General features: G+C 39.5%; 1 protein-coding gene across 1 annotated transcript in view; it reads right to left on the bottom strand.

Annotated features, from left to right (window-relative positions):
• Positions 1–26898, bottom strand: part of AGXT2 (alanine--glyoxylate aminotransferase 2) — a 1286299-nt gene that overhangs the window by 106405 nt on the left and 1152996 nt on the right. The window contains exon 13 of the mRNA XM_044070154.1: positions 17384–17482. Within this exon, the coding sequence (XP_043926089.1) occupies positions 17384–17482 (99 nt within the window). The remainder of the gene's footprint in view (positions 1–17383; positions 17483–26898) is intronic.

The raw sequence follows: 26898 nt of genomic DNA, 5'->3' as shown, positions 1-26898 counted from the left end.
AAACATTATAATTTTAAAGATAAGCAATCACTAAATATTAAGCAAGATGTTCTAAAGAGCAGCTACAGAATATTGTAAAGTTATAAACAACGGAATCCTTCAGTTGTCCACACATAACGGATGCCAACAATTTGGACCAGTAATGATAGCCTTATCCCTAGAACAAGTCCATATCTAGAAGGTCCACTGATAGGTTCACAACCTACAGATTCTTTCTTTTATCAACATCCACAAACGTGCCCACAGCCAAAGTGCCTCAAAGAGTGAGCAAGCTCCCTGCTAACAGTTGGCAATCATCTAGTGTTTAAAGTTAGGTTTGTATCACCAACATTACATCTCACTAAGAATCCAACATATAGTGACAGAATTCATCAAAACCCTTGCTGCACAGCAGCAAGGTGCCCAGTACCATTTGGCAACAGTGTAATTAACAGCTGCTGATAACATTTGTCAATAATGTAATGCTAGTCAGCAATAACAGTACTTGGTACATTGTTAAAAAACAAGCATTCAGAAACAGATTTAAGCAAAATCCCTTACCGCACCCCAAAGATGCCAAATTGGAAAGCTACAGACCTAAACGTGTATCCAAAAATTAAGTACAGAAAACATTCATTGAGTTACACTAACTAACAAGTCTATACTGCAATAAAGCTCTAGCAAAACTAGATTATTATAGGAAGAAGCTACAACAATAACTTAAAATCTAACCAAAAATTCTGTTTGCTAGTAGCCATTCACTGTCATCTTGGATGATCAGATTAAAAGATCCCTTTCATCAGAACAATACTGCCATCTGGAGTCCTTTCATATTATACTTGGTAGCCTCTCTGAATTTCAAGCACTTATATCCACTGACTACAAAACCTGAATTACTCTATTTTATTTGGAAATAAAATGTGGGTAACTTCCCAGACAAGGACTAAGTAAGGCTCAGGGAAGACTATACAAAGCAATGGGACACCCTCTGAAGAATTTTATAAGATTTCATAAGGTTCCCTTTAACAACTGTCACACAGGTTCCCAAATTTCAGAGGTATGACATCAGTAGTTTTCTTCTAGAAAGCAGGAGAAAAAAATGTCCATAACATGTTGCTGCAGCTTGCATAGAAAGTGTAGTGTAAGGAATAAGTAGAGACTGAAGTGTTGTCTTCTTATGCTTTGTTTTTTCCACATCTAACCATTATCACAAAATTGAGATCCATGTATTTTGATCACTGGTGCTCAGGATCACTAAATGGGAGCATGGTAATGCTGCGCATAAAGAAAAATCTATGCAGGAAGGAAAACTACCTATTTATGAGGAGTAAACGTGGTTTATTCACCGTGGAACTCATACCACTTTTCTAGGTTCAGTGTCTCCCTTTAAAACAGAGCACATACCCAGCTTTCTTCTAGGGAAGGGCTAGGTTATCTTGAAGGATCTTGAAGCAAAATGTAGAAATTTTTAGCTGTATTGAGTGGAATGTGTACACAGTGTACATATAAAACCTGATACTCATCAAGTTTTTCTTTGCTACCTGTTTTTAAATTGATGTTAACAGTCTCTATCTGTTTTAGCCAAGCTTGTACTAAATTTTGCCATTTACTTGGTGTAACAGTTGGAATTAAATCCTGGTTTCTTTTATGTGAAAGTAGTGACAACCAGGCCTGTTTAGGAACTGTGACTGCTTTATGGCAGTACCAGTACATCTATCAAGAAAGCTAAGTGTCAAGAATTTTCCCAGCCTTCAACCCTATTCTTTTAAATTGCAGGTGTTTGAAATAGTTCTGGGGCATTCAACAGCAAAGATAAGTGCCTGAAAATCTTTCATTTCTTTGTCAGTCTGTAGTTGTTTTAGTCAAGTTCTTTAAGCCTATAGTCAGAAATTCCAATAAATAGCTAAATTACATTTTTTCTCATTTAAGTGTTCTAAATGGCAGAATTAAACCCCGGTTTCTTTCTCATGGCAGAAGTGGGAACCAAGCTAGTTCAAGAGTTGTGACTGATTTACCAGGCAGTGGTGTCCTCTTTCCCCTTTGTTATTTGCATTATATTTAGAACCACTGGCAAAGAAAATAAGGGACTCAGAAATTCAAGAATATAATTGGTATGGTAGTCAAGAAAAGCTGGGTCTATTTACAGATGGTATTATTTTATACCTGACAAAACCGGAAAGAGACATTACAGTGCTATGGAACATTCTGAGACAGTTTCAAATCTTTTCAGGATGCAAAATTAAGGAAGCTAAAACAAAGGCAATAACGGTAAATTATATACCCACACAAGTTGGTTCAGCAATATTCATATTTATGGGGACATGGTAAGATTAAATATTTAGGAGTATGGATTAAAAATTATTCTGGTGTGGTAGCTAAGGATATGTGGGAAGAGACTAAACAAAAGATAATACAAAAACTGAGAAAATGGAAGCTTTGTTATATGGATATGAATAGTAAGATACAAGCAATCAAAATGTTTTCAGTCCCTTTAGTCACACAGGTCAGGCATATTTTTGTCAACCAGAGGAGAAGTTGTGGATAACAAATAATAAAGAGCTGAAGGACTTTATCTGGGAGGGGAAGAGGGGAAGACGACAAGAGTCAAGTGGGATAAGCTAATTCTTCCAGAAGAACAGGGTGGATTGGGATTACCCATTTTGAAGGGGTATTTCAATGTTACATAGCTAAAGTTCCTATACATAGCCCAAGCTGAAAACTATAATTCAAAATGGAAAGGGATGATGTTGAAACAGGGGGCAACTCAAGAAACAAGGAGAGACTGGGATTTTGGATGCAGGCCTTTAACAATAATTTGTTTTTTAATAAAAAATAATCATACAGAATATTCTATCCATAAATTAGCAGAAAGTATTCTAAGAACTAAGCCAACATGGGAATGGAGAAAGGAGATTCTGTTGATAGGGATGACTGCATTTAGGGATATAGACAATAGGCAAGAGGGAGCTGGAATTTATTGGAGAAAACTGGTATGGTATTAGAGGGAAAGGGAATAGAATGGGAAGAGGCCAATAATTTATTTGGACTGCAGGTTAGAGATAGCCTTCCCTATCAAGGACTGATATCAGAGTATAGGCAAAGAGAAAGAAATAGGGGGTCCTAAATGAAAGACCAGCACTTATAGAGTTTTTAGTAGAATCGAGAACAGGAGCTGCCATTAAAAAATGAATAATTAGTATACCATATAAAATATTGCATGACTACTATAAGAATCAATCACAGTAGGTTAAAAGGGATTGGGAAGAGAGATTGGATAAGCAATTCACAAAGAAACAATGGGAGGATATATGTATGTCTCCCAAATATGCAACAAAATCTAGAAGATTTAGGATTTTTGCTCGGAAATGTTTACATAGATTTTTAAAACAAAGTTGACTTCAGAGAATTTTTCCACAGGTAGACAGTAAATGTTGGAGATATGACAGGGGAGAAAGAGGTACTTGGGTACATATTTTTTGGGAGTGCTGTGGGCTGGCAGACTTTAAGGATTCCCTGTGGGATGCAATATCGGAGATGATGGGTGGGCAGATTGGTGTGATGAGGGAGACCATTTTTCTGAGCTATGATACAGATTGCCTAGACATGATAAGTTCTTGCTGAGTCTAATTATGGTGGCTGCCAAAAAAGCAATTATTAGAAAATGGAAATCAAAATCTAAAGCAGCTATATTAGAAGTAGTGAATATAGTAACAGAACTGAGATCTTTAGAAAAGGGTAGTAGCAAACTACAAAGGAAAAATGGGATCTGAGGGAACAATACACACAGGGGAGCGGTGAGGTTTAAAAGAAGGCAGGACTTAAACGAGCTATGCAATATTTTACTGAATATGATTGGGTAGATTATAAGTGATGCATAATGTTTGCAACTGGGAGTGTATCAGTATGGTTTGTGATGTAAAATGCTTGCAACTAGGATTGTGTCAGTGTGGTTTGTTTTCAATTATATAAATGTATGATTTCTTATGTCGTAAGTGATAGCTTAATAAAGATGTTTCTTGTTTAAAAAAAATGGGGCAGGAATTGAATAATTTCTGTAATGTTGCTTACGTTATATGATACTGTATATAGCAATATATGTGAAGTATAATATTTGCTAATATTAATTTAGTACAATTTGATTACTTTTGTATAAATGTGAATTTGTCTATGTCACAAGTGATGATTCAATAAAGGTGTTTTAAAAAAAAAGAGTTGTGACTGATTTAAGGCAGTTCCAAGACATCCAACAACAGAGCTAAGGGTATGAAGGATTTCCATTTCTTTGTTCTCCATTTTAAGTTCATTTTAACACTCTGCGGCTGTCTTAGCTAAACTAGTTTAGGAGTTGTGATTGCTTTGAGACAGTTACAGGACATTCCGGCTTCCTACCATAAACAATTTTCTACCCTCCCAACCTGTTCCTATTGTATTCTTAAACCCAGTTTATTTTTTGTTGCCAACCAGTTATGTTAATTTAAACACAAAATTCCCTACCTTTCTTCTTTCAATGGCTGTGTCTGTAGGCACATATTATTTTATGCAGTCATACTACTTAAGCTATATAGATACATTTTCTCTCCAACTGCATTCTATATATCCAAAAGTCCCTGCAGCAAACAACACTGAATTTAAGGACTAATAATGCACCACCCTCAACCTATTCCACACAACAAGATATCATAATTCACTTATGACTGCATCTTCCCTGACGTTGATACAACAGCAAGCTTCATTAAGGAATTCTAAACATTTCTAGAAAAATGCATAGATCCAGCAGTACCTACCAGAACCAATTATCAGTTAGTGCTGATAATGACATTGTGTCAGGTTCCCTTAAGACTCTTAAAAGTGAGATTTTCCATAGGAGATATCATGAGACTGAGATTGATCATGCCTTTACTGATGTAATAAGAGACAGGGAAGACTCTGCCAGACCCCAGTTTTTGGGAACCGGTGCCACTACCTGTAACAACTTTAGAATGTGTTTGATGCATTCAAGTGATGTTCAGTCAATATGTATCATAATTAAAAAGAATTGGTATGTTCTTCCCTCCGATGATACAAGACCTTGTTAGGTGATGTTCCTCAGTTTTGTTTTAAGAACATTAGATCTTTAAAGAAGTTACTGTGCTACAAACCTTTTCATAAAAATGTTTGTAAATCTATTAGATTAGGTACGTACCCCTGTAGAAATTACAGTATGTGTGGCTATATCTATAGTGGTACTGAGTATGTACATCCTACCACTGGTAGATCTTATAAGCTTTGCTTTTATGTTGAATGCAAGAGATGTAATCTTGTGTATCTAGGTTTTTTTGTTTTATGTAACAGTTACTATGTTGGCAAAACTAACAGATCTCTGAAAGATCTTATACATGAACACCTTAATGATATAAGAAAGCATGATGTTAAAAAAGCTTTGAGTAAGCACATTCTGAGAAATGGTAGTGAACATCATTATAGTTCTAGGTTTTGGAACTTTAAAAATGTAATGGAAGAGGTGGTGATGTTAGAACTAGAACAGAATGTTTAGAAACTAAGTGGATAATTGAACTGGAAGCCAGCAGTGACATTGGGTTAAATTGAATGATTCCTTTAAAACCCATACTCAGGTCACGTGCTCTTTTAAGATAATTTTGTATTTAAGCACTTAACTGTTATTGTTTTAGATCTGATGAAACACCTTGTAGTGGGCATGAAAGTGCTTATCCTTGGTTACTGTTTACATTCTTTATTAAAGCTTTTCGATTTTACCCTGCCATGTTTGACTGATATTCTTGTGTTTATTCTATTTTTGTGTTTTACTAGGCTTAGTCCTACACCTGTTTTTTTGCACTCAGTTTTTAAAATTTGCAAACTCATTACACTCCCAAAATATATGTTCCCAGTTACCTCTTTGCTCTCCATCACACCACTAATATTTGTTATCTACCCGAGGAAAACTTCTTTGAAGTCTGCTTGTGGTATAAAAATTCCAATTCAAACACTTCCAAGCAAAGATCCTAAACCTTCTGGACTTGGTTGCAGACTTGGGAGCCATACATATGTGTTCTCACTGTCTTCTTGTAAATTGTTTTTCCAGTCTCTCCTTGCAATCGTTTCTAACCTCCTCTGATTGTTTCTTACAGTTATCATGCAATGTTTTATATGCCCTACTAATTATCCCTTCTTAACAGCTGCTTCTATTCTAGATTCAATTGAAAACTCTACCAGAGTATGTCTTTCATTTAAAATTTCCCTATCTCTTTCTCTTTGCTTGTACTCTGAGAGCAAACCCTGGTAGAGAAGACTGTCTCTAGCCTACGATCCAGATGTTTTCTTGGCCTCATCCCTCCTTATTACCTTTCTAATCTTTATAGCTCCCCCAGCTGGGAAAATACTTGAATGCATTCAGAAAACATTATCTCCTAGTCATTTCTCTTTATCAGATTGTCTCCTGGAGACATGAGGACCAGATACAAAATTGCTACTAAGCATACATTTATTTGCTAGAAAAAGCCTTATAATATTCAATGTTCTTTTTCATTTACTTGCTTTCTCTTAAAACTTGTTGCTAGATTAAGCTAAGGACCTTAATCCAGTCATTCCCCTATGCAACAATCAGAAAAAGAACACACATTTTTCTTTTGTCACAATCTTTTAACCAGACTTTTCTTCTTCTTTTTTTACATTGCAGTGTCTACATTTCTTAAAACTGAACAATGAGAAACAGAGAAGAAGGGAAAAGGAAAGAAAATGAAGGAAAAAAAACAGGAGCACCTGTTTACATTAGTATCCCCATTACATTTAAAAATTACTGAGATAATTTTTACTATATAACATGTAAAGGAAATCATGCACTATATAAATAGTACTATTAAGAACAATTGTTTTACTTACAGTTTTAACTTTCTCCCTCCTAAGTATTTTTTCTGAACATTGATGCCATAAAGTAGGGCATATGTTTTAGAGTCCTCTGCAAGTTTAACAAAGTCCAAAGCAGTCCAATACTTCCAGATTTTCTTGTTCTGTCATGTTTCACAAATATAATTATTGCTTTGTAATCCCACATTTGTCAATTTCCCAGTTACTGTTTTTATTCCTGTTCATCTCCATCTCCCAAATTCTGCTAATGCTTTATTTCCAATGTACTCTTGATTTTTCTGGTTGACCTCTTGTGCTTTTTTCCTTCTCGCAAACATTTTCCATTGAAACACTGGAAAAGGTTTCATTGGCACTGTGGTCTTTATTATTACAAGAACAGAAAGCAGAATTTCCTTCTGTTTCACAGCTCACTTTATGTTGGACAAACTTTTGTATTTCCTCATTAGCAGGTACTTCATCAAAAATGATTTTGTCCCTCCAAGGAAGAATATTTTGAAGATAGCTGGGTACAGCAGTTTGAATCTCATGCCTTCTTCTCAACTTTCCCTGAATAGTGGAATAAATTAGCCCTCTTCTGCCTGGTGTAAAATGAGTAATCATTCACCACCAACACTCATATATCTCTCACTTTTAGTACCTTCTTCTTCTGCCACAGTTTTGTCAAAATCAACTCCTTCTGCTGGTAGGATTGCATTTTTACTATTAAAAGTCTAGGCTGCTTTCTCATAACCAGGTTTGGAGCATACACATGATGTGCCATTTCAATCAACAACTCCTGATGTGGAATACCAGTACAGTTGCTTATTTGTGCTTTCATATAAAATTAATACAGTCTGTTCCTTCCAGCTTCTCTGATACAGCAGAAAATCTCAGGTTTTCCCTACATGATCTGTCCTCTAATTCTATTATTTTTTTTAAAATAGCTCTTCTTGAGCAATCCCATATTCAACCAGCCTTTTCTTCATTCTGATATCTGATTTTTGCAGTTTTATCACCTCATCTGAGTATCTTTTTAAAGCTTCTTCCATTTTTCTAGCCTTTTGTTGTTTGAGTTGATATACTCCATCAGTGTTTCATTTATTTTAATCAGGTCTGTGTGCAGTTGTGTTATACTTTCCTCTAGGTTACTGGGAGTCATGTTTGGAGCTTGTACTGCATTTTGCTGAACAGCTGCAGTACTTTTCCCAGTCAGTGTTTTTTCCTCATCTTTTGTAGCTGATTTTCTTTCAGGTCCTCTGTATTTCTTTTTTCCTGGCATCCAGGCAGTGCACTTACTAGCCAGTTACTGAAATTTACCCAGCAATATACGTCCACTAGCTTTCTCTGCTAAGTTTCTGTTTTCACACTGGGAGAGATAGACTTAAGCTGTTACTCAATGTACAGCCATATTGGAAGTTTTATTACCTTTCCTGCTTGAGTTATTTGCTGTCAATATCTCACCCCCCTCTCACCTATTTTCTGTTACCCCTACTTATAGTCATCTATATTGGCAGAATCTCTTTTTTCCATTCTTGTATTGGCTAGTTCTTAGAATACTTTTTGCTTTTTCCTGAATATAATATTCTGTATGGTTGTCATGATTTTCTTTAAGAATCTGCATCCAAAATCCTACTCCCCCCCATTTCTTGAACTTCTCCTTTGCTTTATCATCATCCCTTTCCACTTTGAATTATAACCTACTGCTTGTGTTGTGCATATGAGATTTAACTGTGTAGCTTTAAAATATCCCTTTAAATAAGCTAAACCTAAACCACTTTGTTCTACTGGCAGGATCAACTAATCCCACTTAACTCTTGCCCTTTTCCTTTCTTATATAAATTCCTTTGTTTCTTTACTAATTATTGTCCTCAACTTCTCTTTGGGTTGATAAAAGTATGCCTGACCAATATAGTAGACTAAAGGGACTAAAACCACTTTCACTGCTTTTATCTCACTATCCATATCCATAAATAAGAGTTTCCACTTTCTCAATGTTTGTATTATCTTTTGTTTGGTCTCTTCCCACCTATCCTTAAAATAACAAAAGCCTTTTAATCCATACTCCTAAATATTTAGGTTCATAGGTGCATAGGTTGATACTACGCTATCAGCCCTAGGGCCTATACAAGCCTAGCCATAACAGTTCCCCAGCTATTTTTTCCCAGGAAAAATTTACTTCCATTGTCCCCTGTCTAGCAGGGTAACTGATGTGATCCCCGTGGTGAATTTCCTATCTCCCATCCAGTCGTCAAGGTTCCTTTTGAAGAGGGCCAAAGAGGCGCACTGCTTGACATGTATCATCTTATCATGTCCCCATAAATATGGGTATTGCTGAACCAATTCGTGTGTGGGTACATAATTTATGGCTATAGCCTTTGTTTTGTCTTCATTGATTTTATATCCCAGAAAGACTTGAAACTGTCTCAGAATGTTCCACAACACTGAGATGTCCTCTTCTGGATGTATCTTTTACAAAATAACATCATCTGCAAATAAAGCTAACTTTTCTTGATTATCATACCAATTATATCCTTGTATTTCTGAGTTCCTTATTTTCTTTGCCAATGGCTCTAAATTTAAAGCAAATAACAAAGGAGAAAGAGGACATCTCTGTCTGGTTTCTATGTTCAAACAAAGCTTATCTGAGAGGAACCCTCCCACTTTAATTATTGCCTCTGATCTGTCATATATCCTTCTAGTTAACTTTATTATTGTAACAGGGAATGCAAACGCTTCCAATGTCCTACTCATAAAATCCAAACTTACTCAGGCAAATGCTTTCTCTGTATCAAGACCTACCAACAACAGTGGTATTTTCTTACATTCTGTTTCCCTCTGGATCATTGCTCTATTAATGTTGCCTAATGTTTGTCACTGCTCCACAAAAACACACTGATCCTTATCTATGAAATTTGGCAACACATTTGCCATTCTTTTAGCTATTATAGACATGAACATTTTATAATTGTGGTTTAAAATTGGAATTGGTCTATATGAAGCTGGGTCTGAAGGGTCTTTGCCATCTTTAAGTATTAAAGCCACCACAGCTTTCTTCCTCCTTTTAAAATACTGTTAAACAAAATATTCCAGATTCCTCCTAATTTCCAAACTTCATCAGGAATACCATATGTTCCTGGAGACTTTCAAGAGGATTGGTTATACATCACTGTTTTTATCTCATCATCTCCTATCTTAACTTTTAGTTGTCAAGCCTTGCATACTTCTGATCTTGGCAGAATTAAGTCTTCCATAAATATTTCCATTTATACTCTTTCTTAATTTCCACATTACTCTGCTTTATACAAATTTTCATAAAATTTCCAGAAAATCTCTAAAACCAATAAAGGATCTTGGTTATTTTTCTTGTTATAGGTTCCCTAAGTCTGGCAACAACCTTTTCAACCTTCTGCTGCCTAACTCATTGCACTAAAAGTTTTTGTGCTCTGATGCTATCAAAAATAGTTGCTTAACTGCAGTCTTTCTGAACTCATGCATATTATCCAGATACTCACTTATTTTCACTTTAGCACTCTGCATTTACTCCTCCTCTCGTTCTGTGCGATTCCCATTGTTCTGCAATATTTTAATGTTTTTCAGCCCCTCTAGGTAATTTCTTTTACTTCTCAACAGTATCTCTTTCTCTTTTATTTCGACTCTATTTTTAAACTCCATTTTCATTTTATCCCAGTCACTAGCTCTGACGATGTGAGGTATTGCAGGCTATGCCAGAAGTAGGGCAGTGGATGTATACCATATGCCAGCACAGCTAGCTGGAATTTTGTAAAGAATTATATGTCATTTGTATATCAAACTGAGATGCTTGTGTTGAAAAATATATTTGTAAAGCTGCTTGTCTTAAAAATGTATCATCAGTGTGTCCTGCTGTGCAGCTAAGAAGTATACATGCATTATTATAACTGTTTAAATGTATATATTGTAACAGCGGATACTGGAAGAGAAGAGGTTAATCTCAATCCACCTGACTGAAAAATAGTAAGAAATTAAATTACTGGGCTTGGCCATAAAGATGTTATCTTACAATTCTCAATGCAGCCAGAGACAAAGTCTGTACTAGGAAGCTTTCTGCATTGTCATTGGGGTAAACTAATTGCTTACTCTGGAAGGGTGGAGATTTGAAATTCTTTTATGACTTCCAGGAGCTGTAGCAGATCTTAGCAAAGCTCTGTGTGTGTGCTAAATCCTGGCAGTTTCTAACAATTGGGGGGGGGGGTTACATGGGAACCAAAAGTCAGATGACCAGATGTATGTGATGTCATTCTGTAATCCATCACTACAAATAATGTTTACTATTAGGTAAGACTGAAGTCTCAGGGTACTCTATTTTTATAACCTGACAAAGAAGGATCTCTCACCTACTTCATCATGCCTTGCTCTAGTAAGTAACCAGGGAATAATAATTCTTTAGATCATAAAGGAAAATATAGTAAGATTAGTTAACTATTGTTTTCTCTGCAACTGTGTGAACCTGTCCACCAGTGGTATTTTTAATATTTCCTGTGGCTGAAACTCTGGTGTTCATTGTAAATAGATATTTAGTATTTTAATGTTCTTTTATTATTTATTTATTTAAAAATTTCATTGTGGCTGGTTCTTTAGAGAATATTTTAACCCTTGACGGTAGTTATATCTATTGGTGACACTATGGCCACTCCTGAAAGCCTCGTTGTTTGGTCAACATTACCATTTGTATTAAAATTAATTTCACTCAGTATAATTGGGTACCCTTGCAAAAGCCTTAGAGTAGCTGGCTTTGGGGTGTTTGGTGGCAGTGTAATTATCTTATAGTCTGGGCAGAAGAGGGCATAGCTACTAAATCTGTGCCAGCCTTTCCTAGGTGTGTGTGTGTGTGTGTGTGTGTGTGTGTGTGTGTGTGTGTGTGTGTGTGTGTGTGTGTGTGTGTGTGTGTGCTACTTGCAGCAGAGACATGAAGCACTAGTTTCACAGACAGAGTGGTGGAGGACTTGGCTTGGACACTTAGCTGAGGACTCAACTCTACAACTGTGCTAGTGGGGAGTCTTATGGAAAGGGAGACAGACAGAGAAACCAGTCCCCAGACTGAATGTGTTCCCTCTCTTAAAGGAAACTGTGCTCCTGGAAATACTGGGTGTATTAATTATTGTTCCAAGTGAACATCCCTCTTTAGTGCCAGTGGTGAAGATTCAGGCTCCTTGATTACTGGCCCAGAGTGGGAATGCCACACTATGTATAACTTATAAGTTATTTCTATTTTCCCTAATAACTCTCGAATAATTTCCACTACCCATTCCTTAAATTCCTCTCTGTTTAACAGGTAGCCGGGAAAGGACCCGTGTCTTATTTTTATTTTGTTACCCTGCATTTTTATTTTACTTTTTATTGGTGCATAATCAGAAATAGTTTTTGGATGCGTATTGAAGCTTTCAGTTAAATGCACATGGTTCTGTGACATATAATTTCTATCTAGTCTGGCACAGTTATTGTACCTTAAGGAATAATATGTAAATTCTGTCTGAGTTGCTACTACTGAATTCACATCTTCTATACCAAATATTTTCATAAATTTCTACAAAAATGTTCCCTGTTTTGTACATTGTCCCTTCTAGGTCCCCTGATATCCTCACTATTGCAAATCAAAGCCAATCCCCACCTATAAATAATATTCCCTGCTGAAAGATGATAATTTCTCCCAAAATTTTCTTAAGCTCCATAATTGCAGTTTTCATTGGAGTATAAATACATGTCATTGTAATCTTCCTCCCTTACCAATAACCACCTACTACAACAAATCTACCAATTTTGTCTTTTTTCTCATCCAACACTATTGGAGTCCCTCTAGCAATTATTATAATTATTCCATTTTTCCGCTGTTGCTGATATTCTGTTGAATATCCATTCTGAAATCCTCTCTTTGTCAAATTCACAAGGTCATTTCTTTCTAGATGTGTCTTCTGCAGCATTATTTGCCCTCTGCATTTTTAATATAATTCAATGCTCTTTCCATTTTATCTATACCTTTAAGGTCATTCATGTTCCAGGATAGCATAGACATCATGATAAAAAGCTATTGTTCTCACCTATTATACATGACAGCTTTTTTGAATGTGTATTTTCAACTTTTGCATTATCTGCATATACTAACATTTGGCGGATTGATCTTTTGTACAGCTGTTTCTCCTCATCTTCATTTGAACCCATGTCACATTTTTCAAGACTTTTTGATTTAAAGAAAATCCTCAAACAGAAAAACTAAATTCAAAACACCCCCATCTCATATTAACTTGGAACAAACACAAAAAATGATGTACATCTTCAAAGCATGAAGGTTAACCCTCCTGAAGGAACAATTGCCCCAAAGTGAGGAATGCACCTACATGCATTATTTAACATAAAATTAAGATTACTCATGCTAAAGTCTGTACTCCAACTTACACTGATTACTTTCTGTTCTTTTCATATCTATCTTCCCCTGCCAGATATGAAAACCAGCTTGTATGCTTTCAGCAAACATTAATTTTTGCCCTAAGAAAAAGTGCGCTGGCTATCTTTAAATAAAACTAAGTTAGGCACTGTTCTATTACTGCATTAAAGTATTAAGGCTGCTAGGAAGATCGCTACCTCTTATTTACATCCAATAATTTCAAACTTAAAATTTTCACTGAACTGCTTGCCATTGTATCTTTAAATTTTGCATTTCCCTCAACAAAGAATAGCCAAAACTCTCAAGATTAACTCCTTGCACCTGCAAACAGCTTGTCCCCATGGAAATGTGCTCAGCAATGAATCTTTGTAAATTTTCACTCAGAAAAGAATGCACAGCTGCCCTCATCTGCAGACATCTGGACTCCACTGAACATTTGTGAGTGGAAAACAAACAAGGGATTGTGTCAAAAGCCTTTGCCAAGTCAAGGTATGCTGTGTGCATAGATTTGTCCTCGTCAATGGCCCTGGTCACATTTTTGAAAAAATCCACAAGATTTAACAGGCAGGATCTGCCCTTGACGAAGCCAAATTGAGTAGGATCCAGAGTTTGGAGGTCACGTATGTCTTTATGTATGAGATCCATAATGATACATTCCACGAACTTAACATGATGCTAGTCAGGCTTACAGGTCTGTAATTCCCTGGGTCTGCTGCTAGGCCACCTTTGTGGAGGGGAATAACTGTTGCTGTTCTCCGTTCCACAGGAACAAAGTCTGTGGTTAGACTATGATTGAAAAGGGTACTTAATGGTGATGCTAGTTCATGTTTTAGTCTGTTTAGAAGACAGCCTGGGATACAGTCTGGTCCCATAAAGGCTGTGTTTTTTTCCTTGGACAAGGCTTTGATGACCTGTTCTTCAGATATGTGGGCGAGGGTTGAGGGAAGGTTGCTAATAGGTTTGCAAAGCATAAGGGAATGAAATTTTTGCCAAACCTATCCACTAGCAGGTTTACTGTCTCTGTGGGGTCAGTGTGTGTGATACTGTCGGTCACTAGTTCTGCGCTTGCTTGGGCCTTACCTTTTAGACTACGTACATAACTGTAAGAGGCCTTATGGTTATCCTTTGCTGTGCTTGCTAAGTTTTTCTCAAAGAAGCCTTTAGAGGATTTGACAAGTTGCCATATTTGCCTGTTGAGGCTGAGGATAGTGCTTTTTCATTGCTGAGATCTTGCCTTTGTTTTCTTGGACAGCAACTATTTGCATTTATTGTAAAGTCTGTTGATGCTGGATGTCCACCATGGTGGCTTGTTTTTACTTGAGGCTCTGACTTTGATTCTTTCTGGTACAGCTGAGTCTATACACTTATATAAGTGATTATACAGAGTGTAGAGTAAGCTGCAGTGTAGTTACCACATCCAGCTGGGGGTAGGGTTTGGAATGCGTTTATACCTTCATCTATGAAGGTATAGTTTGCCTTAGTGAAGTTTTTTAGTCCAATTTCGCCCATTGTGAGTTCTGGTATGTGTCAACTAGAAGGTGACTGATTTGTGGTCAGATTTAACTGAGGGTTCAACAGTTGCAGCAGTGCATCTGTTTGACATGTTAGTGAGGACCAGGTCTAGTATGTTTGTTTCTCTTGCTGGGGTATGGACAATTTGTTCCAAGGCATTTGAGTTAACAAAGTCAAGGAACTTTTGTGCTAGACTGTTAGGGCTAGAGTAGGTTTCCCAGTTGATTGTGGGATAATTGAAATCCCCCATAACCAGAGTGTTTGGTAATATTTGGATTGTCTCCAGTTTGGTCAAGTAGGCTTCATGCATGTCACAACTCATGGAGGGGGCTCTATAACTATGACTTGAATGGGGGTCTTACCCACTGTAACCTGAACTTGGAGGAGTTTTTCAATCCAGTCTAACTAGACGGGAGGTGAATTTATTTCTAATATAGATAGAAACATCTCATCCTTTGGTTCTCACACATTCATTTTGCAGTCTGAAGGTGTGGAAGGCATTGTTGCCTTGCAAGGCCTGGATATTCTATGAGGCCTTGAATCAGGTTTCTGTGACTGCACAGACATCTACATCTCCCAGTGATGGAAGTGCTTTCAGGGTGTCCAGTTTTTGGTTTAAGCTCCCAGCGTTTAGCAGCATGACCCTTATTTTGTTATTTGGGCAAATTTCATGTCGATAAGTTTGTTTTTGAGACCTTGCCTAAAAAAGGCACTATGGGGGAGGCAAGAGCCTTTGCCAGTAGCCAAAAGCCTAGAGGTGCCAGATGCAAACCATCTCTAACAAGACAGCAAGGTTTGTTGACCATGGCTTCCCAGGCTGACAGGAACTGGATCTCATTTGAATGACACCAAAAACTAAGCCAATTACTGAAATCAATCATTTTTTGTTTATACAGTGGCATCATTCTAGGTGAGGGTAGTATGCTGGTCAAGGCTACAGACATACCTGCCTGGGACACATATTCCGAGAGCTTAATCATGTTTCTCTTCATATAGTTCAGTGAGTTATCTCTCAGGTCATTCACTCCAACATGATCTTTGACAAAGTCATAATGGTACTTGTTGCTGAGAGACCTGAATGCATGCATGAGCCGATGAATCCTGGCCCCAGACAGGTAGCTGACTGTGACTTTCTCCTTTTCCAACCTGGTGAGTGATACATCCTTGTGTCTCACCAGTGAATCTCCAATAACTAAAATTTTTTTTTTCAGTGTTACACTTAACGGGCTTGGTTTGTGAGACACTGGTGTTGCTATGGGTCATGGGTCCTGTGGGGATGGTGTTAGTTGTAGCAGTCTTGTGTTTTTGGAGGTCTCTGTTGTCTCAGTATTGTTTTTTGAGAGAACCTCCGCATATGTTGATTTTTGTGTTTGATGCATACTATGTGTATGAGTAGTGGTACTATGTCCATGTGTAGTGGTGGGTGGGTTGAGAACCTGTTACGTGTTACTGTTTTGAGTGCGAGTGAGCATGGATTCAAGATTCATGGTGTACATACATTTCTCACACTCTGTACTAGTATGAGTTATTAGTAGAGGGTTATCAGTGTACATGAGGCAATTGCTACACTGTCACAAGAGACCCAAGTTTTTGCTGAACAGTTGCACAATCCTGTGTTTTCTCTTCACCTTCTCTGGTTGATTTTCTTTCAGATTTTCAAAGTTCTTCTTTACTGGCATCCAGGCAGTTTATTTACTAGCCGGTAACTGAATTTTACCAAAAAAAAAACAAAAAACTTTTTCAATCACACTCCTTTTTATCAGTTTCTGTTTTCATACTGGTAGAGCTGACATTAGGCTTCTGATCAGTGTGTAGCCATCTTGGAAGTCCTTCCACATAGGTGCCTTATCAGAAAAAGTTACCAGTTGTGTCCTTCAAGGCTTATTTTTGGAACACCTCAATTTTGCTTACTTTTCAGATCTCCAAGCTGAGAACTAGGACTTCTTCTTAATAAATTTCCAGATGACTGCAAACTGTGGGTTGTTATTAAATCACCCTCTGACACCCAAAGTTTCCAGAATGTACTCTCCCTAGTAAAACTTGATGTACTAAAATGGCTTCAAATTAAATGCCACAAGACAACCCCTTCCCATATCATGTTGTATAGATAGCACATCACTACAAAATGAAAATATAGCCAGGGACCTAGGAATGTGGGTTGATGGAAATATCATGTGACAACAGTTGTCAGGAAATTCTTTTATTTAGCAAACTAATTGTCAAAGGAATATAATTAAGGTGTAAAGAAATAATCACTCCCTTATACTCAGCATTGATCAAGCTAATTGTAGAGTACAATGTCCTCTTTTGGAATGCATCTCACTAAACGTATCAAACAATTAGAAAGACCCCAAGGTTCATAACTTAAAAAGATCAGAAGCTTAAGGTCACTGGTCTACCAACAGAGGTGGGAAGCTGTATCTATTCAATGTCTTACAGAGTTTTTGAGGGGAGATCTTGGTTTCACCATGTGGGAGGAAACTAGGAAAGCATGATTAGTCATAAAACTTAGTATTCTTGGAGTTATATGAAATCTATTAAAATTAATTAAATATGACAAGTATTTCAACAGCACTTTATTAAAGCTGCTGTACTGATATTATGCATACTAAAATTACAGTCCTAACATACCTGAGAAAAAAGCCCTCCTTTTCCAAGCAGAACTCCCATGTCTTTGCAGTCTTCCCAAATCTGGTTCATCTCATCCAGAGGCAGAGGCTTTCTGGTCACCTGGGAATCAGCAAACAGTAATGTTAATAAAACAGTATTATGACACACATACATCTAAAGTGATCACCAATACCAGATCTAAGTATGGTATTTTGATGAAAACACACAGGGCAACTTTTAAATAAAGATTACTCCTGTAAGAGGTGTATATCTGATACCACTATGAGGGGAACAAAACACACTGAAGAATGCTGCACAAAGAATGGATGACAAACTGGATAAAAGCTCCATGAATACTATGTAACTTATAGCAACAACACCCAATGATATGATGCATGTAGTGGTGTATTAAGCCCTAATGTTTGCCATTTTCTTGGTAAAAGCTGATGATTATCATGTCCCAGATAACACTGCAGATTTTAACGGATTTTACCTGACACGCTACACTAACTTGGCAAGACTCAGGTCCTATTTGTGGATGCCTGCTGTAGGAAAACACTTTCACTGTGCCACAGTACGCCTAATATATATGGCCTGTAACACTATTCCAGGACTGAGCTTTAGGGTACCAAGCTCTTGAACAAATTCCATGGAGCATTCCCACAAGAAAAATAAAAGGATAATCAGGCAAGAAGAAAAAAATATAGTCAGCCTGATGATGTAGCTAAATAAAGCCAAGAGTAACAAATGGACAGAATGAGGACGAGCTTTAAGAAGTGTATTCTGCTTATCTAGGAGGAAGGGGACACAAAAGACATTTACAGAAGAGCAAGCTCTTTTATGACATGGTAGTACATACAGCACACAAAACAACATTCTGTTTTTATGAGTGCCTCTGAAAGATATAAACTGGGATTCAGAAAGAATCCCATTAGGAGTATAAACAGCTGTGGTAAAACTATGGCAAAAGGTGGCAGTTTTTGTAATTACAAAAAAATGTGACTCCGAGGAAAATTAGCTGCAATGAGGAAAAACCTCATTATTAGTTAATCTGTATGTCTCAGAAATGAACTGTGTTAGCTATATAACAGTTTCAAGGTATGAAACAAATATAGCTTTCTAGTACAAGGTCTAAGACAAGAAGATGCTGTTTGTGACTACATGGTTGCATCACAATTGCTGTCTAATTAACAAATCCATTTTTTCCACAGTAGATTTATTACTCATCTGCCATAATGATTCTCCAGCTTTGAATTACTTTTCACTGCTAAACTAGTCGTAGATGTACACTGATGATTACTCTGTCCTGAATACTTTTCTACCCTTTTCAAAATATATACATAAAAACAAGTACACAGTTTGGGGTCACATTTTCTTGTGACTCATTAATATTGACATTTTGACAACTATGTTTTATTAAACAAATTGTGTGTCAGTGTAATGCAGTGAAAACTCTTCTGCAAATACATAAATATGGAAAACCTTGGCTGGAGCACAGTTTGTTTATTTTCTATGAATGCATGTTTTCATGGGTATATGACCTTTACTTCTTTGATTTTCTTAATGGCATTTCGTAATTATGTGACTGAATTATTATGACTGCTGTGGAGTGTTTTTCACATGGTCTTCGTTATTTTAAATGTCATGTTTTTGTTTATTCAGTACTTCACATTTGATAAGAATATGATTGCTCATTTTAATGGGTTACTGCAGAGTTTCTCTAATGACTAGTTATAAGAAATGTGGACAGGGAAGTCTTTCTTTCTAGCTACATACAGTGTGAAGGGAGGGAACCTTATGTATCCTGGAGGGTAATGATAAAGCTATTCTTTACTCTCTCCTGCTTATTTCAGTTACTGTAATGAAAACATCATTAAATTCACATACCTTAGTTAAGCCCAGTGTTATTTTGTTGTGATAACTTTTGGAACATGAAAGAATACAAAGACAACTAAGCAAGGCAATTTTTTTTTCAGGAGAGGAATTCAGTCATGTCCCATAAATCTGTGCATGTACAATGCAACACATTCTTGATGAACAGAGAAGTACTGATATATGGAAGCATGTGTACTTTACTGCTCTGGTTATTACATGCTACTCAGCTTTTCTTGTTGCTTTGCTTAAATGAGTCAACAGATACGTTTTGCTGTTTATTCAGTGAAGTTTAAAGGAAAACAACGGGATATCAAATTAAAAAGCTCTACCTGCTGTCTGCTTAAGTCCCCATTCTGTCCTACAGCCAAAAAAAAAGAAACTACAGCTTTACAATAAAATCGTCAAAAGTGTTTCAGAGCTTAGGCTTCCTAACTTTCCGTACTATTTCACTTCCCTATTTAAAACCAAAATGAAAACAGTCTATCCGTCTCTTAAATAGTGATGTCACATCTGCCATAGCTCTTCTTGTAAATCCAGGGACAGTTCCTCCCCCAAATTGACGTCAACACTGCCTAATTTAAATGCTGTATTGTAGCCCCTGTGATCCTCCCACATTGTGATGTCATCTATGCCTTGCCCAGCCCACTATTGCCCTAATAAAAAGCATTAGCTGGTGTGTGGAACATCTTTTCGGTTGAGGTGAATCCTGTCGGTTCCATTTCGTGCGAAGGACTTCCTAACAGTTTCTACTGCTTGCATCTTCACCAGCGTTTCGCTAATTCCTAGGTAAGGTAAGTCTATTATTTAGTGTAAGAAAAGTTAATTTTACTGTCCATGCGTTCGTAGCCCTGATATTTATTTCTATTTTTAAAGTGTACATTAGTAGCGTTAGTGTTTGTACGGGTGGCACGTGCTTTTAGTTTTTAATAGTGAAGCATTTTAGCTGGTGTTTAGTTGTTGATTTAGCTGCGCTTAATGTGTAATTCGCCCGAGAAATGTAGTGCTAGTGACTATTTTATATAAAACTTGCATTGTGTTTTTATGTGAAGTAGATTGCGAGCAAATTAGTTTAGCTAACCTCATGGCACCCCCCCCACCCCCACTTGTAAAGACTTTGCAAAGAGTTTTGCAGCAGGCTACTTCGACAGAATAGTGATAAGAGCATTGTTGATCAAGGTACTAGTTTTGTAGGCACTTGCGATGTGTTTTTAGCTGCGCTTAATGTGTAATTCGCCCTAGAAATGTAGTGCAAGTTACTATTTTATATAAACTTGATGCATTGTGTTTTTATGTGTAGTAGATTGCGAGCAAATTAGTTTATCTAACCTCATGGCGCCCCCCCCCCACCCCCACCCCACTCAATGAATGCAAAAGCAGAAGAATGACTTTGTTGGCAGGCTTTTCCGGGAATTTATCTTGTGTGCTTTTGTTGATATGTTACTAATTTTGTATTTTTTCGAGTTTTGCTTTGTACACTACTTGTAAACTGCAACTCGTATTTTCAGAAGGCCAGCGTTTTCGATCGGTTTGTGAATCATGCAGGATCCGCTACCATAAAGGCATATAAAAGGAAAATTGAATCAGTTTTGCATGCATCCTCTTTATTTGCAAAGTGAGTTGACGGCTAATACAGTAGTCGAAAGCGTTGTTTTACTTGTACAGTACTGTTGTTGTGAAGATTGTGTTATAGGACTCTTGCATCTCCATTTCTTGTGGCATCACAGCCAGTGTGTCTTGTGTGTAAGATGGCTAAACGGGTTTAGCTTGGATCCACTCCTTCAGGGCAGACATCGCCGTGCTTCCAAATCCCACAAGATTTCTAGGCTCAGGTTGTCAGACATGTCTTGCTACGGCTTCTGATGTTGGGATGCTATAACCATGGGGGACATTTTTCATTTATATTATACAGTAAATGTTAATCAGAGAGTTTATTTTATTGTAGTTCATTTTGGGCAAGGGAGCTAGTGTCTATGTGTGTGAGTGAGTGCAAGCAAGGGGGCTAGTGTCTGTGTGTGTGAGTGAGTGCAAGCAAGGGGGCTAGTGTCTGTGTGTGTGTGTGTGTGTGTGTGTGTGTGTGTGTGTGTGTGTGTGTGTGTGTGTGTGTGTGTGTGTGTGTGTGTGTGTGTGTGTGTGTGTGTGTGTGTAAGCAAGGGGGCTAGTGTCTGTGTGTGTGTGAGTGCAAGCAAGGGGGCTAGTGTCTGTGTGTGTGTGAGTGAGTACAAGCAAGGGGACTAGTGTCTGTGTGTGTGAGTGAGTGCAAGCAAGGGGGCTAGTGTCTGTGTGTGTGAGTGAGTGCAAGCAAGGGGGCTAGTGTCTGTGTGTGTGTGAGTGAGTGCAAGCAAGGGGGCTAGTGTCTGTGTGTGTGTGTGTGTGAGTGAGTGCAAGCAAGGGGGCTAGTGTCTGTGTGTGTGTGTGTGTGTGTGTGTGTGTGTGTGTGTGTGTGTGTGTGTGAGTGAGTGCAAGCAAGGGGGCTAGTGTCTGTGTGTGTGTGTGTGTGTGTGTGTGTGTGTGTGTGTGTGTGTGTGTGTGTGTGTGTGTGAGTGCAAGCAAGGGGCTAGTGTCTGTGTGTGTGTGTGTGTGTGTGTGTGTGTGTGTGTGTGTGTGTGTGAGTGCAAGCAAGGGGGCTAGTGTCCGTGTGAGTGCAAGCAAGGGGGCTAGTGTCCGTGTGAGTGCAAGCAAGGGGGCTAGTGTCTGTGTGTGTGTGTGTGTGTGTCTGTGTGTGTGTGAGTGCAAGCAAGGGGGCTAGTGTCTGTGTGTGTGTGTGAGTGCAAGCAAGGGGGCTAGTGTCTGTGTGTGTGAGTGAGTGCAAGCAAGGGGGCTAGCGTCTGTGTGTGTGAGTGCAAGCAAGGGGGCTAGTGTCTGTGTCTGTGTGTGAGTGCAAGCAAGGGGGCTAGTGTCTGTGTCTGTGTGTGAGTGCAAGCAAGGGGGCTAGTGTGTGAGTGAGTGCAAGCAAGGGGGCTAGTGTGTGAGTGAGTGCAAGCAAGGGGGCTAGTGTGTGAGTGAGTGCAAGCAAGCGGGCTAGTGTGTGAGTGCAAGCAAGGGGCTAGTGTGTGAGTCAGTGGAAGCAAGGGCGGTAGTGTGTCACTGACTGAGTGCAAGCAAGGGGGCTAGTCTGTGAGTGAGTGCAAGCAAGGGGCTAGTGTGTGAGTGAGTGCAAGCAAGGGGCTAGTGTGTGAGTGAGTGCAAGCAAGGGGCTAGTGTGTGAGTGAGTTCAAGCAAGGGGCTAGTGTGTGAGTGAGTTCAAGCAAGGGGCTAGTGTGTGAGTGAGTGCAAGCAAGGGGCTTGTGTGTGAGTGAGTGCAAGCAAGGGGCTTGTGTGTGTGTGACTGCAAGCAAGGGGCTAGTGTGTGTGTGACTGCAAGCAAGGGGCTAGTGTGTGTGTGTGTGTGACTGAAAGCAAGGAGGCTACTGTGTGTGACTGCAAGCAAGGGGGCTAGTGTGTGTGTGTGTGTGTGTGTGTGTGTGTCCGTGTGAGTGCAAGCAAGGGGGCTAGTGTCTGTGTGTGTGTGAGTGCAAGCAAGGGGGCTAGTGTCTGTGTGTGTGAGTGCAAGCAAGGGGGCTAGTGTCTGTGTGAGTGAGTGAGTGCCAGCAAGGGGGCTAGTGTCTGTGTGAGTGAGTGAAACGATTTTAATGATCTTGTCAGTTTCTGGTCCTCTTATCAAAAAAGATATTACACTCTCACTTTACAGCTCGCGTGCTTTGCTTTTGATAGTTTGCATTACCAGTGTTGTATCGTGTCTGCATTTTCATACCTTTTTATTTTGTAATGTTTTGCCGTTTGCATCATTTTCTCATAGCTACGAAAGTGAACTAAGTGCTCACATTTTGAAAACACAAGCTATCAAGAGCAAACAGTGTCTGCACATTGATAGCCCAGTCAGTTTGGTATGTGTTGGACGTTTGTCCTCCAGTTACCACCTTTTGTTTAATTGATGAAGTCACTGTTGTCTGGTGATAGTGTGAGACTCTTATTTATTGTCATTTGTTGACCAGGAAAGTCCGACTGTTTTGTTCATAGATATATCCTACACTAAAGACTGCTAGTGCCCTTAGAAGCCTAGCAGTGCTACCCAACTGTGACCCACAAATTTGACTTCTATGGGATTGATTTACTGGCTGCCACTGTCCATCAGCGACAATGGTGTCAGTCAGACCAGGGGAGAATTTTTGATTACCCATTCCTTGGTCCAAGTGGTGCTTGTATGCAGGTAGGGAGGATCGCTGCTTTGCATGGATGGGGAGTCTGATCCAGAGAATGGGAATGCTCTTTGAAGCATATCTGTCTCTAGCATGTTCTGTTTATGCGGCAAACAAAATTTAGGTATTTTATTTATTTGACAATTGTTGACCAGGCTAGTGTGAGTGAGTGCAAGCAAGGGGGCTAGTGTGTGAGTGAGTGCAAGCAAGGGGGCTAGTGTGTGAGTGAGTGCAAGCAAGGGGGCTAGTGTGTGAGTGAGTGCAAGCAAGGGGGCTAGTGTGAGTGAGTGCAAGCAAGGGGGCTAGTGTGTGAGTGAGTGCAAGCAAGGGGGCTAGTGTGTGAGTGTGAGTGCAAGCAAGGGGGCTAGTGTGTGAGTGCAAGCAAGGGGGCTAGTGTGTGAGTGCAAGCAAGGGGGCTAGTGTGTGAGTGCAAGCAAGGGGGCTAGTGTGAGTGCAAGCAAGGGGGCTAGTGTGTGTGTGACTGCAACCAAGGGGGCGAGTGTGTGTGTGTGACTGCAACCAAGGGGGTGAGTGTGTGTGTGTGACTGCAACCAAGGGGGCTAGTGTGTGTGTGACTGCAACCAAGGGGGCGAGTGTGTGTGTGTGACTGCAAGCAAGGGGGCTAGTGTGTGTGTGTGTGAGTGCAACCAAGGGGGCTAGTGTGTGAGTGCAACCAAGGGGGCTAGTGTGTGAGTGCAACCAAGGGGGCTAGTGTGTGTGTGAGTGCAACCAAGGGGGCTAGTGTGTGTGTGAGTGCAACCAAGGGGGCTAGTGTGTGTGTGTGACTGCAACCAAGGGGGCTAGTGTGTGACTGCAACCAAGGGGGCTAGTGTGTGTGTGACTGCAAGCAAGGGGGCTTGTGTGTGTGTGACTGAAAGCAAGGGGGCTAGTGTGTGTGTGTGTGTGTGTGTGTGTGTGTGTGTGTGTGTGTGTGTGTGTGTGTGTGTGTGTGTGTGTGTGAGGCTGCAAGCAAGGGGCAAGTGTGTGTGTGTGTGTGACTGCAAGCAAGGGGCTAGTGTGTGTGTGTGTGTGTGTGTGTGTGTGACTGCAAGCAAGGGGGCTAGTGTGTGTGTGTGTGTGTGTGTGTGTGTGTGTGTGTGTGTTTGTGTGACTGCAAGCAAGGGGCTAGTGTGTGTGTGAGCGCAAGCAAGGGGGCTAGTGTGTGTGTGTGACTGCAAGCCACGGGCTAGTGTGTGTGTGACTGCAAGGGAGGTGATAGTGTGTGTGTGTGTGTGTGTGACTGCAAGTGAGCGGGTTAGTGTGTGTGTGTGTGTGTGTGTGTGTGACTGCAAGCAAGGGGGCTAGTGTGTGTGTGTGTGTGTGTGTGACTGCAAGCAAGGGGGCTAGTGTGTGACTGCAAGCAAGGGGGCTAGTGTGTGTGACTGCAAGCCAGGGGGCTAGTGTGTGTGTGTGACTGCAAGCCAGGGGGCTAGTGTGTGTGTGACTGCAAGCCAGGGGGCTAGTGTGTGTGTGTGTGACTGCAAGCCAGGGGGCAAGTGTCTGTGTCAGACTGAAAGCAAGGAAAAAGCATGCTAAAGCCAGACCTCTTCTATCAACTGTCTCTGTTTATACGAGATAAATTTCTAGTACTGTTTAGATGTCCCCCCAACATATTTGGCCTTGCCCAGATTACCTGCATTAACAGGTTGCTAGTCAAATTTCTATAAATTACTTTATAGAATTAGGCATATCGCAACCTCTAAACTGACCATGGATTTGGCTCTAAATGTTTCTTTACACCTTATAATCTCTCCCCAGAAATAATAGTTTCGCCAGAAAACATGGAGGGTTTACAATTACATGTAATAATCCAGTTCGGGATTACTTTCTTTTCAGAAATGCATGTCAATTTTTTTTTTGACAGCTGCTCCACTTAGGAGTAATAACGTGCCCCTTCTTTGACAGCTTCCCAGCTGTATTGTCTGGCTAATTTATCTTCTTGATTCACATTTTCGGACCATTTAACATAATGTTGTGGTGGTTTATTGAGGACAGTTAGTGGCAAAACATTATAGAATGACAGAAAATAATGGCAGACATTTTAGTTTCACATTAAAATACCCTTTCAAAAATTCATAATAATGCAAGACCTACTGTTGGATGATCTTTCTAAGTTTGTAAGAGCAATATTTAAAATTTCTACCTGTACTTGTGCCTTTCTCCCACTTATGTATGGCTTAGTCCAGATTTAGTGCACTGAGGTTCATAGGTATGACATGTCAGGACCATCGCTGTCAGCCTGAGACATTTCAAATTGTGACATACTCGTTGCAGTGTATTCTGAGCTGATGTCATGTTTGCTTTTCATTTTTTACTGTGATCCTGTTTTACCCATGAAGCAAGTAGATAGTTGTTTTCAGCCAGCAGATTTGTTTTGGATAACCAACACTTCTACAAGTGGGGGGGAATCACAGCGATTGCTAGTTGCAGCACATTGCTTGGCTATGTTACTTGGTAGTTTAATAAAGCTGAATATAAATTATAATTAGAACTATAGTCCAAGGAGAAGTGTTTTGCATTTAGTGCTGCTGGTTTTACTCGACTTGAGTTTGACTAGACTTGTGATGGAAATGTTCTGAATTGGGTAGTACTGTCTTTATGGGTGCATGCATTTAGTTTCACTGTTTTCTGGAATATTTTAACCCAATTAAAACACCCAATAAAACTTTACTGCATTGTACAAGCAATATAATTATGTGTGTGTGTGTGTGTGTGTGTGTGTGTGTGTGTGTGTGTGTGTGTGTGTGTGTGTGTGTGTGTGTGTGTGTGTGTATCTGTGTGTCTGACTTCAAGCAAGGGGGCAAGTGTGGGCAAGTGTGTGTGACTGCTATCAAGGGGGCAAGTGTGTGTGACTGCTGGAATGGGACAAGTGTGTGCATGTCTGTGTATGTGGGCAACTGCAAGCAAGGGGGCAAGTGTGTGTGACTGCAGCCAAGGGGGCAAGTGTGTTTGTGTGTGACTGCAGCCAAGGGGGCAAGTGTGTGTTTGTGTTTGCGTGTGTGTGTGTGTGTGTCTGCAACCAAGGGGGCTAGTGTGTGTGTGTGTGTGTGTGACTGCAACCAAGGGGGCTAGTGTGTGTGACTGCAAGCAAGGGGGCTAGTGTGTGTGTGTGTGACTGCAACCAAGGGGGCTAGTGTGTGTGTGTGACTGCAACCAAGGGGGCTAGTGTGTGACTGCAACCAAGGGGGCTAGCGTGTGTGTGTGTGACTGCAAGCCAGGGGGCAAGTGTCTGTGTCAGACTGCAAGCAAGGAAAAAGCATGCTAAAGCCAGACCTCTTCTATCAACTGTCTCTGTTTATACGAGATAAATTTCTAGTACTGTTTAGATGTCCCCCCAACATATTTGGTCTTGCCCAGATTACCTGCATTAACAGGTTGCTAATCAAATTTCTATAAATTGCTTTATAGAATTAGGCATATCGCAACCTCTAAACTGACCATGGATTTGTCTCTAAATGTTTCTTT

Source organism: Protopterus annectens, chromosome 1.part0, assembly GCF_019279795.1.
Source record: "Protopterus annectens isolate FY-2018-M chromosome 1.part0, PAN1.0, whole genome shotgun sequence".
NCBI classification, from domain to species: domain Eukaryota; kingdom Metazoa; phylum Chordata; order Ceratodontiformes; family Protopteridae; genus Protopterus; species Protopterus annectens.
Note: the sequence above shows the minus strand (reverse complement) of the source record. Positions and strands in the feature narration are given on the sequence as shown.